The sequence below is a fragment of the Periplaneta americana genome, chromosome 15, assembly GCF_040183065.1.
Source record: "Periplaneta americana isolate PAMFEO1 chromosome 15, P.americana_PAMFEO1_priV1, whole genome shotgun sequence".
Taxonomy (NCBI): domain Eukaryota; kingdom Metazoa; phylum Arthropoda; class Insecta; order Blattodea; family Blattidae; genus Periplaneta; species Periplaneta americana.
In genome coordinates this window covers 144,897,057-144,910,704 of record NC_091131.1, presented here as the reverse complement: position 1 = coordinate 144,910,704, position 13,648 = coordinate 144,897,057, and the positions used below count along the sequence as shown (strand labels likewise).

General features: G+C 35.0%; 1 protein-coding gene across 7 annotated transcripts in view; it reads left to right on the top strand.

Annotated features, from left to right (window-relative positions):
* Pgant7 (N-acetylgalactosaminyltransferase 7) overlaps nucleotides 1-13,648 on the top strand; it is a 185,175-nt gene that overhangs the window by 108,509 nt on the left and 63,018 nt on the right. For 6 of the 7 annotated variants that reach the window (XM_069848321.1, XM_069848320.1, XM_069848322.1 and 3 more), the window contains 2 exons: nucleotides 3,752-3,865; nucleotides 12,099-12,224. In XM_069848321.1, coding sequence (XP_069704422.1) covers nucleotides 3,752-3,865; nucleotides 12,099-12,224 — 240 coding nt within the window. Of the gene's footprint in view, nucleotides 1-3,751; nucleotides 3,866-3,902; nucleotides 4,002-12,098; nucleotides 12,225-13,648 lie in introns of all 7 variants that reach the window. The other variant, XM_069848327.1, reaches the window with a different exon arrangement.

Genomic DNA, 13,648 nt, shown 5'->3' with positions numbered 1-13,648 from the left:
ATGATATGATATGATATATTCCCTGTCAACAATTACGTCCATGTAATGTAGGGTTCCCAGACATCCCATAAAATATGGGATTGTCCTGTCTTTTGCTAATGCATCCCATTGTCCTGAGAAAAGTCTTTGGGACAGCTTTCCGTCCTGTATTTTAGAGTTCTAAACTGAGAAAAAACGGAAAAGTTACAATGTCTATTCTATAATACACCACCAAATTCAAAGTATTGGAAAGAATGTGGTATTACAATGGATTCCAGTTAGAGATGTGCATGGGCAGACCACAGGCTTTCAGCCAACTGTTCATACATTGTTTGAATTAAAGACAATGAACTTAAGCCGAACTCAGTCCAAGATGGGCAGCCTGCAGTTTGCAATGTTTCCTTCATAGTTTGAACTCGAGGCATTGAACTCTAAGCCCTTCTCGAAAGATGGCATAGCCTTGTTTTTATTAATTTCATTCTTTCTCTTTCATGTTCTTACTATTTTCTTGTGTTTATTTCTGTATGTCTTGGATCCTTCTGTGGAAGACTTCAACTCTTTTCTCGTTTAATAATTTTCTATTTCAGTCTCTTCTGTTTCCTTCAATGTCTAAATAAAAATCAACTTAGTGACTCTAACATGTAAAGCAAGTCACGAAAATGCTCGACAATGTCAGTGTCTGCTTCTAACATAGTCACGGGGCCACTGATATGCTCTAAGTGTAACAAGTGAGGCCAGTGCTCCAAGCTGCTCTTGGGTGTGGGTTCGAATCCCACTGGACTGATTTCCTCACCTGGAAGATGAATGTCAGGTAATCCCACAGCAAATTTTCGGTCTCACCAATATATCATTCATTATCAATAATTGTTTAAATGGCGATCTTACTCGTGTTAATTATGTAAGATCGCCATTTAATCAATTATGTGTTAAAAGTAGTCTACGAAAGATTCAACATGGACATTCATTATCATTCACCACACAGTTCATACAGTCTCGTTAAGTAATAATCAATTTGAAGCAATTATTATTATTATTATTATTATTATTATTATTATTATTATTATTATTATTATTACCACCACCACCACCAATGCCACTGCCACTGCCCCCGTCACCGCCACCACCACCACCACCACCTCCACCACCACCACCTCCACCACCACCACCACCAAAATACCATCCTAACCATCCTAACATTTTCTGTTGAGTTTCATATATTTCACAATGGATTCTAACTGCATAATTCACAGATAATATAACATCAGTGTGAATGTCCTGTGCATCAACGACACTGTTCTCGTTAGTGAAGAGACTACTTTTTTAGGCAGGTTGTTCTTTTTGCTTATTTATAATAAATACACCTGACATAATTAGGAACATTAAATCCAGACGTTTGAGATGGGCAGGGCATGTAGCACGTATGGGCGCATCCAGAAATGCATATAGAGTGTTAGTTGGGAGACCGGTGGGAAAAAGACCTTTAGGGAGGCCGAGACGTAGATGGGAGGATAATATTAAAATGGATTTGAGGGAGGTGGGGTATGATGATAGAGACTGGATTAATCTTGCACAGGATAGGGACCGCTGGCGGGCTTATGTGAGGGCGGCAATGAACCTTCGGGTTCCTTAAAAGCCATTTGTAAGTAAGTAAGTACACAAATACGAAGCACCATACCTTTTTTAACATATAACATTAAAATCAATCATAGTACAGAAATATGTACAGTATTTAAGTATTCTGTGCGTAACACAGAAAATTGCCGTTATGGAAATACAGCAGTGGAAGAGACCATTTGGGGAGGGGCTGTAAAATTAACGTATCTGCAGACATTACAGAAATAAAGGAAATTAAAAAGTTTGTATGTTCTCGTGAAAACTTACGATGGAAAATAGCTTTATAACTATAGTAAAACCTCGTTAATCCAGACCCCGATAAGCTGGACCTCGCTTAATCTGGGCAGACAAAAAAAAAAAAAAAAAAAAAAAAAAAAAAAAAAAAGAAAGAAAAAAAAAAAGAAGGATGAGTTTGGAAAAACTAAAGAACCTTGTTTTAAGACTTACTTTTATACATTAGAACTATAGAATAACAATATTACACCTATAGTATTAAAAATAAAGAAAATTCATCAAGTTTGCATTAAAGTAATTAAACTAATATACAAACAAATATTATTGATTACACAAACGAAGATTTAAAATATATGTAAGAGGCAAAACGAGAATACAAGGTCCGTCAGGCACTTCATCATAATTATGGGTATTATGTATTTACTTCATTGTATGTATTGCTTTACATTTTACTGTATTGTATAGGGTATTTAGATCTATTACCTATGAATACACCACAATAAACATGTTTTGTTGCTATAAATAGAGTTTTAATGCACTTTCTACTGTTCTTTTTGGTTCTTTCAGTTAATCCAGACTTTCGTTAAACCGGTTAACTTAACCCATCCAGATTAACAATGTTTTACTTTACGGTATCAATTTAATTGTCTGGTTCTACAGTACTGATAGCAACTTGACAAGTAACATACCATTCTTTCAGTTTGAAATACCAATTTTTGTAAATAACAAAATATTATAAGTGATTACAAAACAGAAATATGTGATTTTTTGCTAAATAAATTCCTTCTACTTAATCCATAAAACTTACAAAAGAAGCCTATGATTTTATATTTTGAGATTACAGAAACTTATCTTCTGCATTTAATTAAATAAAACTAAAAGTTTTATTGTCTTGTTTGAATGACCAGTAAATGATTTCATTTATATATGCTTTTGTGTGATAGTTCAAGAAAAACGATAAATATCATCTGCAAATGTTAAAAGATATAAATTACTACGAAACATACAAAATGTACATGAAAGTATGATGTTTTCTTGACACCAATTTCTTTGTGCTTAGGTTGCGATTGTGAGTAAAAGTGACAAGTGACTTTTAGTGGAATTTCATGTGGATTTGTAGTTTTCATGCATTATCTAATCATACTGATTGACGTGCTGCATAATATCCAAATCAGAAAATTATTCCATTAAGTTCTAACAGTATTCAGTAATGATTCTAAAACTCACACTATGTATGATTAATGGGCTATCAAAAAGATTGTATACTTAGATCTTAGACAATCTGTTCTCAAATGGGATTTATATTGTTTTAATGCCTCCGTACGTGCATTGATATTAATTAATTTCAAATTAGAAGCATTTGATTATGTTGTTGCATAATATCAAGAAGGAAACAGAGTTTATATTGTAGGTAGACAATAAAGCTTTGGTTTACTATTTTAGTGTACTTTAACAAAATATTTCGGCTGAGTATTATCAATATTACTGTTTCTTTATTGATTTACTTTTATACATTTCGGTTAGTCTATAATAACTTTGATAGGAGCCTCTGACTGTAAGTACAGAATATTCCAGGTTATGTTGTTATACATTTTTTTGTCTTTCTGAATTGCCTTTGATGTTATTTACGATATAACTCCTTTGTGACACACTTATTATTCCCATTCTATAAGATTGAATAACCTAGATACTTTGAAATGTTAAAAGATAATTTATTCTTTTTATCGCACATTGACTATATAGACAGATATGTAGAAGCTTCGTATCATATTTTGAGATATACAAGTGAGTATCGAATTTATTATATGTATTTAATGTCTGGTAATCAGATACATTAAGGAATTATTTTCAGCTTTATTACATTTGTGTTTGCTTATTTTGTGCACGTTACCTGTGCTGTAGTGTAGTGTGTGTTTTCTTTTAGATTCGCAGCGTAGCGTTGGCTTCACTTTGCTGGGACACATTGGGGCAAGATGCCCCAACATTTATAAACGTTTATGATTGTTTGGATGATAACAGCAATGCTGAACTCTCTCAGGTAATTGATGTATATCACTTTATCCTTCTTTTGGTAGTTACGGAATGTGGCCTCTCAGAACTGTATGGATACATTAGGCCATGGCCCACCTAGCCTCATGGGGATGTCCCATTGCCATGGATTTGGGAACAACCAGGTGAGAATATGATCAGTTTATTAATTAAAAGTAGTATTGCCATCTATAACTGTGATATGCAGTCTGATTCATTTGGAAAGACATAAAATAAAATCTTCATCTTACGATGTTTGGTGACGTAAGATGAAGATTACATTTTTAAAGTTTCTTTCAACCCATAAGCAGTGCTGACTAGATCAGATGCTATGGACAGTACTCTATAACAGAGTCGCCAGTATGAAAGGATAATTCCAAGCCTTTGGCGTGAGACGAACTCGATAGCTCAGTGGTAGAGCGCCTGACCGGAGAACAGGAAGTTGCAGGTTCCATTCCCTCTTGAGGTTGTGAAATTTTTCTTTCATACCATGGCATGATTGTGACTATAATAGTATTTAAATTCATACAATAAAATTGCTGTAACAATTATATCAGGTTTAATACAAAAGTTATTTAGTTTCAATATGGCTCTAAAACCTAGGAGTTTCGAATCATTTTTTTTTTACGAGCAAAAGAAGTCAAGTTGTCACAGAACTACTGAATAAACAAAATGCCGTTTATTGCAAGGAAACTAGCAACAGTGTGTCTTGAGATTTGCAAAATTTGAAAATGTGAGATCAGTTCAGTATCATTTTAACCATGAATATGAATTTCGGAGAGCATTTCACTGCACATTGAAGAAAGTGGATCTGTTAACATGCCATACACTGGTGGCCATAGGCATGTTCTTGAAATCGTAACTGCAGTCAACACTGATATGACAGCTAGTCCCAAGAAGAGTCTTAGACAACTGTCTGCAGTGATAGCTATACCATACACAACTTGCCAATGTTACTTGAAATCTTACCTCTACTGCATGCAGCGTGTTCAAGTATTACACTGGTCAACAGCCATTTTGTGCCAGAGATAAAACTAACTAATTCTTAGCCATTTTGACCTGCTGAATTAAAAAATGAAATGCAAAATATTCCTTCCGTTCCGGTTTTTGAGATGCACAATCCTTGATTTTTTTTTTTTATATTTTCCTTAAAAATTCACATTATTTCGTGTTCAACACATCTCCACAAATATGACAACATAGCTATGTTAAAAACATCTACTTGTAGAACAATTTAATTATGTGAAAGTTGTTTTATTGTCCTGTTAGAATGGTTTATTTTGAGGGTTGAAATAGGAGAGCTGTATGAATTTGCTTTAGTTTAGTTGCAGACTTCAGTTGAGGTGCTATTATATTTGAGACGCGAATTTTCTTTTCAGTTTGCTTTAATTATTGTCATTAGTTCATAAAAGTGATTATTTTTGTTGTGTTTGTAGCAAATTCACACTTGTGAAACAAGAGGTGCAAATTAACCCAATTGACTCTAAAAGCATACAAATTATATTTTTGATGCGAAGTAGGTGATTTTGATGAGCACTGGGCCCTTCATATTTGTTGTAAAGCTTGTACTTAACTTTACAACTCTGGTTAAAGGGCAAAAATTGAGCCATGCCTTTTGCAGTACCAATGGTTTGTGGGAACTGACAAACCATAACACAGACTGTTACTTTTGTCTGACTTTACTAGTGCAAGAAATGACTTCTAAAAATAAACATACAATTTCTTATCCGAACATTCTATCAGCCATCCACCTAGTCCCTCACAGTGTGGATTTGTCTGTACCAACTCTGCCAACTAATTTTACATCTGATTCTTCATTATCACCTGAAGAAGAAACTGGCCCTTCTGAGCCTTTCCATATGAAAGCAGTTTCCCGACAATGACTCACTTGATCACATAAGAACTACATGATTTGGTGAGAGATCTAGGCTTTCGTGTGTCTAAAGTAGAATTGCTAGCTTCCAGACTGCAAGGTTGGAATTTGTTAGCAGAAGACACTAGAGTATCAGTATTTCGTGTTTGGCATGAATCTTATGTTCCCAACTTTCTCAATAACTTAAACCATAAAAATGAAAGGAATATACCAAAATATTAAATTCATTCTACAATGTTTTAACTATTCGAAGTTTTAATGGTTTATATGTGCACATTTGAAGATGATAGCTATGGTTTGCAAATGAAACTGTTGTGCCATAGATAAGCATTATAAAATAAAAATATGGCCAATATGACAATAACTAGAGCCAGAGAAGAAGAATATTCTACATCTTTCCCTTATTACTTACAAATGGCTTTTAAGAAACCCGTAGGTTCATTGTCGCCCTCACATAAGTCCGCCATTGGTCCCTATCCTGTGCAAGATTAACCCACTCTCTATCATCATATCCCACCTCCCTCAAATCCATTTTAATATTATCCTCCCATCTACGTCTCGGCCTCCCCAAAGGTCTTTTTCCCTCCGGTCTCCCAACTAACACTCTATATGCATTTCTGGATTCGCCCATATGTGCTACATGCCCTGCCCATCTCAAACGTCTGGATTTAATGTTCCTAATTATGTCAGGAGAAGAATGCAATGCGTGCAGTTCTGCATTGTGTAACTTTCTCCATTCTCTGTAACTTCATCCCTCTTAGCCCCAAATATTTTTCTAAGAACCTTATTCTCAAACACCCTTAATCTCTGTTCCTCTCTCAAAGTTAGAGTCCAAGTTTCACAACCATACAGAACAACCAGTAATATACCTGTTTTATAAATTCTAACTTTCAAATTTTTTTACAGCAGACTACATGGCAAAAGCTTCTTAACCAAATAATAACAGGCATTTCCCATATTTATTCTGCGTTTATGTTCCTCCCGAGTGTCATTTTGTTGCTCCAAGATATTTGCATTTTTTCACCTCTTCAAAGGATAAATCTCAATTTTTATATTTCCATTTCGTACAATATTCTGGTCACGAGACATAATTATATACTTAATCTTTTCAGGATTTACTTCCAAACCTGTTGCTTTACTTGCTTCAAGTAAAATTTCTTTTCATTCTATCTCAAAATAAAGTAATTGTATTCCCTTTACACATTAAGTTGACATAAATAGAACATTTCGTTAAAGCTGTGGAATGTGAAAGTAAAACATTTCAGTTTATCCACAAAAAAATTCCAGGTGTTGGTGGTACAAAAATAAAAAAACGAGTTTTTAGTGAATCTCGAATTACAGAAATTATGAAAGGCTAACATTTCGACTCTTTGTTGTAAAGAAACAGAATTGCTGGTTTACTTTTAAGAAAATTGTATTAAATTTACTTAACAACTGTAGAAGTCAGAATTATGAAGAACTAAAGCAAAATTTACTGGTGGCATGTAACAATTTGGATTATAACATGTCTCTGAAAATTCACTTCCTTCATTTTCATTTTAACTTTTTCCACAAGAATTGTGGTAATGAAGTGATGAGCATGATGTGCACTTTCATCAAGAAATTTCGGTAATGGAAAAAAGATACCGAGGACAGGAAGTACCATCCACTCCTGTGGAGTAACGGATAGCGCGTCTGGCCGCGAAACCAGGTGGCCTGGGTTTGATTCCCGGTTGGGGCAAGTTACCTGGTTGAGATTTTTTCCGGGGTTTTCCCTCAAGCCAATATGAGCAAATGCTGGATAATTTTCGGTGTTGGACCTCAGACTCATTTCACTGGCATTATCACCTTCATCACATTCAGACGCTAAATAACTTTAGATGTTGATAAAGCGTAATAAATCCGTAATTATAAATATCTCCAAAGGTAAGCTTGTCAGACACAATCTCAGTATATATCCTGATTTTGAAATTAAATCTATTTGTACAAACGACTCTATTTGCTATCTGTGAGTAAACTTCTCTGACTCAATAGTGTTCAATCCTCAGTCAACACTAAAAGATCTAAATAACAAACTTGAAAGTCTTACCACATCACCTTTTCTTCATGCAGACCAGAAATATTGTGTTCTAAATACCTCCATCTGTCCTTCCTTAATATATCAATTTCAAACCATCCCTTCTAAACTTATACCAAAAAAGTACTTGAATGACTCCGACAAATTAATAAAAAGTGCACTGAAAGAGGTACTGAATCTGCCTACAGACATTCCTGATGCAGTGGTCTATAGTCCCAGGAAGTACAAAGGACTAGGAATTTTTCGAACAAAATGGGAAGCACTATTACAACAAATTAATGCCCTTCGATGTTTACACAAATCTCAAAACTCATACATCATACAAACATGTCAGGTTCATGAGGAGAGCATTAGATGTGCCCAGTCTCTGAACATTGTTCCAGAAGATGCCTTATTTCATAGGAATGAACATTTCTTAAATGCTACAAAGATTCGTAACCTTCTGAGGAACTAGGAATTTGATATTTGCTGTCATCATCCACAGAAAGGGAAAGGCGTAGTTTCATTTAAACAATATCCTAGTGCCAACAAATGGATTTGTAAACACGAAGGACTCTCCAACAGCGAATGGCGCGATGGCATTAAAATGGTTGGAAGTGTTGCTGCAGTACGTGCTGTGTCGGGAAGATCTCAGGACAACCGTTGTAGGCATTGCCACAACGAGGTTGAAACTCTTGCACACATCCTGGGATCCTGTCCGCACGGCGAAGGTCTGCGAAACGCTAGACACCACCAAGTACAGTAGCGTGCAAATTAATCCGAACAACATAATTACTTATGCAAAAACACTCAAACGGGATAAAAAAAAAAAGGATCTAAGACATACCTCGGTAATCTATGTGGCCTCCCTTGTTCCTAATAACAGCTCTGAGACGATTTGGCATGGATTCCACTAATTTCCCACAAATATTCTTCATTTCTTCATCGCGAAACCATACACCAATGAGGGCAGAAATCATCTTCTCCTTTGTAGAACAATCCATTTTTTGCATTCTTCTTTTGCAAATTGACCATAAGTTCTCAATGGGGTTGATGTCGGGTGAGTTGCCTGGCCAGGGGAGTACCTGAATATTCTTCTTGTTGAAGAATTCTGTAGTTTTTCGAGACGTATGGCATGGTGCCAGGTCTTATTGGAACACACCTCTGCCATCTGGAAATTATTTTTGCAACTGGGGTACGATTCTAGTTTCCAATAAGTGCATATACTCGTATTTGTCAGAATTCATCATTCCCTTGATAGGTATTAATGCTCCAGGCCCTTCATGTGTAAAACAACCCCAAAACATTACTTTAGGGGGGTATTTGGGTGCTTGTTGGAGATGAGCTGCTGTTACTTTTTCGGATCCTTTCCGTACGTAAGAAACACGGTTTCCGTGGACCTCGAAATGAGACTCATCAGAAAAAAGTACATTCTTTCAGTCATTCACTGTCCAGTGTTGATGTAATTTTGCCCACATTAAGCGTTTTTTGCACATAACAGGGGTTAGCAGTTGCTTCTTAATAGGCTTACGAGCCCTTCGTCCAGCTTCCAAAAGCCTACGCCGCACTGTTGTGACGTGAATATTCGCCCCAGTGCAGTGGTAGCCATTAACTCGCGGGTTAAGTCGACAGCAGTTAGTCTAGGATTTAATTTACTTTTCCTGACAATTAAACGATCATCTGCAGGTGAAGTCTTCCTTTTCCGGCCACAGTTTCCTTTTTTCTGGGGTGTGATGGCTCCAGTCTCCCTGTATCGTTTTATGATCGAATTAACCAGTAGCCAAACCGATGTGACATTCTGCAGCAATTTGCCTCTGTGTCATAGAAGAATGCTCTGCTAATGTTATAATTTTAGACCGTTTTTGTGGAGTTGTATCCATTTGTAAAGACGACAGAATGTACACAGGATTGCAGCATTAAGTCTTCAACACAACTGAAATGCTTATAAGTATAAAACGACAGGCAAAATGTCACATATTATAAAAAAAAATAATGACAGACTTTCAACAATGGAATTACACATACTACAGATGTCAATTAAAGCGGTATGAGCAGCTGTGAGGCCTAAAATGACAGAAAATGTAAAAGTATGTCGTGTTCGGATTAATTTGCACGCTACTGTATGATCAATTATAGCCTCTGCCCTTAAAGATGCCGATTACAACACCTTTGAAGAAGTACATGATCTCTCCATCACTGGCAGTACACGGTGCATAGATATAATAGCTTTCAAGGAATCTACAAGATCTGGATTCATAATTGATCCCACTGTGCTTTTCGAAATGAATGAGGAACAGCCAGCAGAAGTGGATAAGGAAAAAAAGAATATCTACAATCCTACCATTCCATATTACCTCCAAAAGTACCAGCTAGAAGAACTTGAAGTAATCGGACTTCTGGTTGGAGCAAGAGGTACTGCTACTCTCTTCATGAAAGATGTGTTTAAGAGTCTTGGAATACCAACATCTATTATTCTGATTGTAACTTTAGCTGCATTGAAAGGATCAATTGCTCTCCTGAAGCATCACCTATATTCGAAATGAAACCAAGTTCATTAGCATTCTTTACTTCTTTGTAACACTTGCCTCTCTAAAACTAGGTATATTGCTACCAATCACAAAATGTATTAGCAGCTATGTTCTTGTAGGAGTTTCATTGTCAAAACAAAATTAATGGTTCACTGAACTTGTAAAAATTTATATGGTTAAGTACTCTTTGTCCCTTGTGGCAGCTCACGAATAGTGAGAACATTTCTAAATCTAAAATCTAACCTACTAAAAAAAAAAAAGACAGGGAATACCAATATGTTAGCAGAATATTATTGTTGGACTATAGCTCGTGATAGTCCTGATGCCTGATACAAAAGATAAAACAATCTTAATCTTCTAAATGGAGAGTAATTTATATCTGTTACCATTACATAGGGCAGTACAGCTTATTAATATAAGCTTTTAGAATTTTATCAGAATCCGTAACTGACCAATTTTTTTTCTTCATTGTTGAATACACTCTTTTAACACTTGATTAATCACTGATTAACGCTATAACTCCTTTACTGTGTTAATATTATAAAAATTACTTGACTGACTAGTTTCGATGTGGTGTCTCTCATTGTCCAAAGCCTAGTGAGGTCCTGCGCTATCTTCTGATTTCCTGTTGTGGTGGGGTGTGTTCATGATTGTGTCAACTGAATTTGAAAACATACACCCTGTTTGACACAATCATGAACACATCCCATCATAACAGGAAATCAGAAGATACTGCAGGACCTCACTAGGCTTTGGACAATGACAGTCACTACATAAAAACTAGTCACCCAGGTAATTTTTATAATATTACCACAGTAAAGAAATTGTAATGTTGATCAGTATTTTTTTTTATTGTCATATTCATGTTCAGGATGTTCGTATTATACAGAAAACAGTAACATATGTTATGTTCAGCACAAAAATGAAGATAAAATTTGTTGTCCAGTGTAATTAATAATAATAATAATAATAATAATAATAATAATAATAACATATATATAAATTAATTAATTAATTAATTAATTTATTTATTTATTTTGGTAGAGTTTAGCCATCAGGCCTTCAGGATCTTCAGAAATGGATCACATTTCTTTTTTATATCACAGCGGTAATAGGGAAACATCATGGTCATGGTGTTCCAGCAGGTTATCACATCACCTTATCGTGAATAACATTCAGCATCAATTGGTGATGTCGTGGTGGCCAATTACAGGTATCCCAAATTTTCCAGACCTGACATCACCCAATTTATTTGTTTGGGGTCTCATGAAGATTGATGTCTGTGCACAGTGACTCAGGGAGAAAGAAAAGATTGTCTCAGCATTTGAAAATAGTTCGATGAGATGTTACATCACACATACGAAGAGATGTAAGCCTCATGATGTGAACTGCATTGTTTACACAATGGTGGCACATTGAGGTGTAATGTGAGCAAAACTCCATCCTTCTAGAATGTATTTACAGGTTACTGAAAAATAGCAACAGTGCTCATGTTTCAGCATTTTTATTTTATGTCTTTGCAAACGCATCACCCTATAGTAAAAGTATACATATAGTAAAGTAGTTGTGGTGGTGATGGTGGTGGTAGTTGTTGTTGTTAATAATAATTAATGATGATGATAATGATAACGATAACGATAATACATTTCAATGTGAAAATCAATTCATTTACTCACTATTTTCAGTGCTTAAGAAAAAATTGAATATTTTTTGCTGTTTGCACAGCTTTGGATGATTGTCTTCACTGAAACTGTAGTTGCACATTGTTGAAGTGTTTCCCAATTTACATAGATTTGCATATTTCTAGCTGATTCGATTGAATGCAAAAGGGCAGCTTGGAGTGGGAGAACGTTGCATTGAAGGAGATTCACAGGGCATAAAATTGGTGTTCTGTCGTCTCGGTACTGTAGATGGGCCCTGGCAGTATGATGAGGTAAGTAATAATTCTTGGACATTTATGAGCCAACTTAACATAGAATAAATTTCGAGGCTTTTTAAAATATACTTTTACTATTGAGTTGGTGCATAAGTTTGTAGCGTTTTTCATTGCTATGGTAGCTGTGTCACTATAGTACTATTAAATAAATGAAAGTACAGAAAAACGCTACAAACTTATGCACCAACCCAATAGAATAGAAGTGATAAATATGTAACAGAACAAATATTAGTGGTGATCTTGTGTTGATTCCCTAAAGTAACATTAACCAGTGAATTTTTTTCTACAAAAAAAAAAAAAAAAAAAAAAAAAGGTGCTGTACTTGACCAAGATACAAAAATTATACAACTTTGTGACATCACAGTATTGTTAGACACACCTTCATGATATCATAGCTTGCTGTCTATATCATAGACAAATAAATTAAAAAGACCTCCAACTCATTGCATACTTTGGAGAGGTAATTGAAGGAATATTAAGTCTAAACCAGTGGTGGAAAAATTGGAACTACATTTCATGTTACACAGCCTGATAGATATTACAGGTATCCATTATACAAACAGTATTATTACTAGTATATTACATATTACTCTTGTAAGGAGCATAATGGTTTAACTACAGTAATCTCACTAGAGGTTCTGATTTATCTAGAGTGGGATTTAATTGACTATTACACGATTAGAAGAAAGTATATAGGCCCTAAAGTTTAGAAAAAACAAAGTACTCTAGTGCAATAAAATATTAATTGACTTACGAAAATACTAAACTGTCTTGAAAAATGTACAAATATTCCTCTAGATGGCAGTAGTGTGTTATGATCTGCTTTCTCTTGTTACCAGTTGTGCCAACTTTCATTGAACTCTATGGACGATTACTAGTCAAGAAGGCTTTGTTGATTCAGTTTCCTTTTTATTAAAACAGTTGCATCCCACTTCAATTATTAATGTATATTAAACAATCTCTGACTATCCATAATCTCATACAGTAAAATATCTGCCCAAGGGCAGATATTTCACTGCAGAACCAGCATTCTCTAGTCTCCTATTTTCTGCCTTGCCCTTAGTCTCCACATATGATCCATATAACTATAACATAACCTAAATACTCGTAATATAAACAAGGTAAATGATAGAAAAGTTTTAATTAAGGATAATGAAATAATGATGAATCATTTTAAAAGGTACAATTATTGAAAGTACAATGTTGGCAAACAAAGAAACAAATGTTAGGAAGGTGATAAAAACAAACAAATGCTAGGGAGGTGATAAAAATGTAGGATAAGCAGCCATGATTGGTTGAAATATGTTTTTCCATACTGTTTTGTTGAGCAAAAGTAGTATGACGTAGTAAAAGTGTAATAGTCAGTTTAAATGATAATGTATGTTAAATATTGTCAGACCATCAGTTCTGTGCACCTTCAG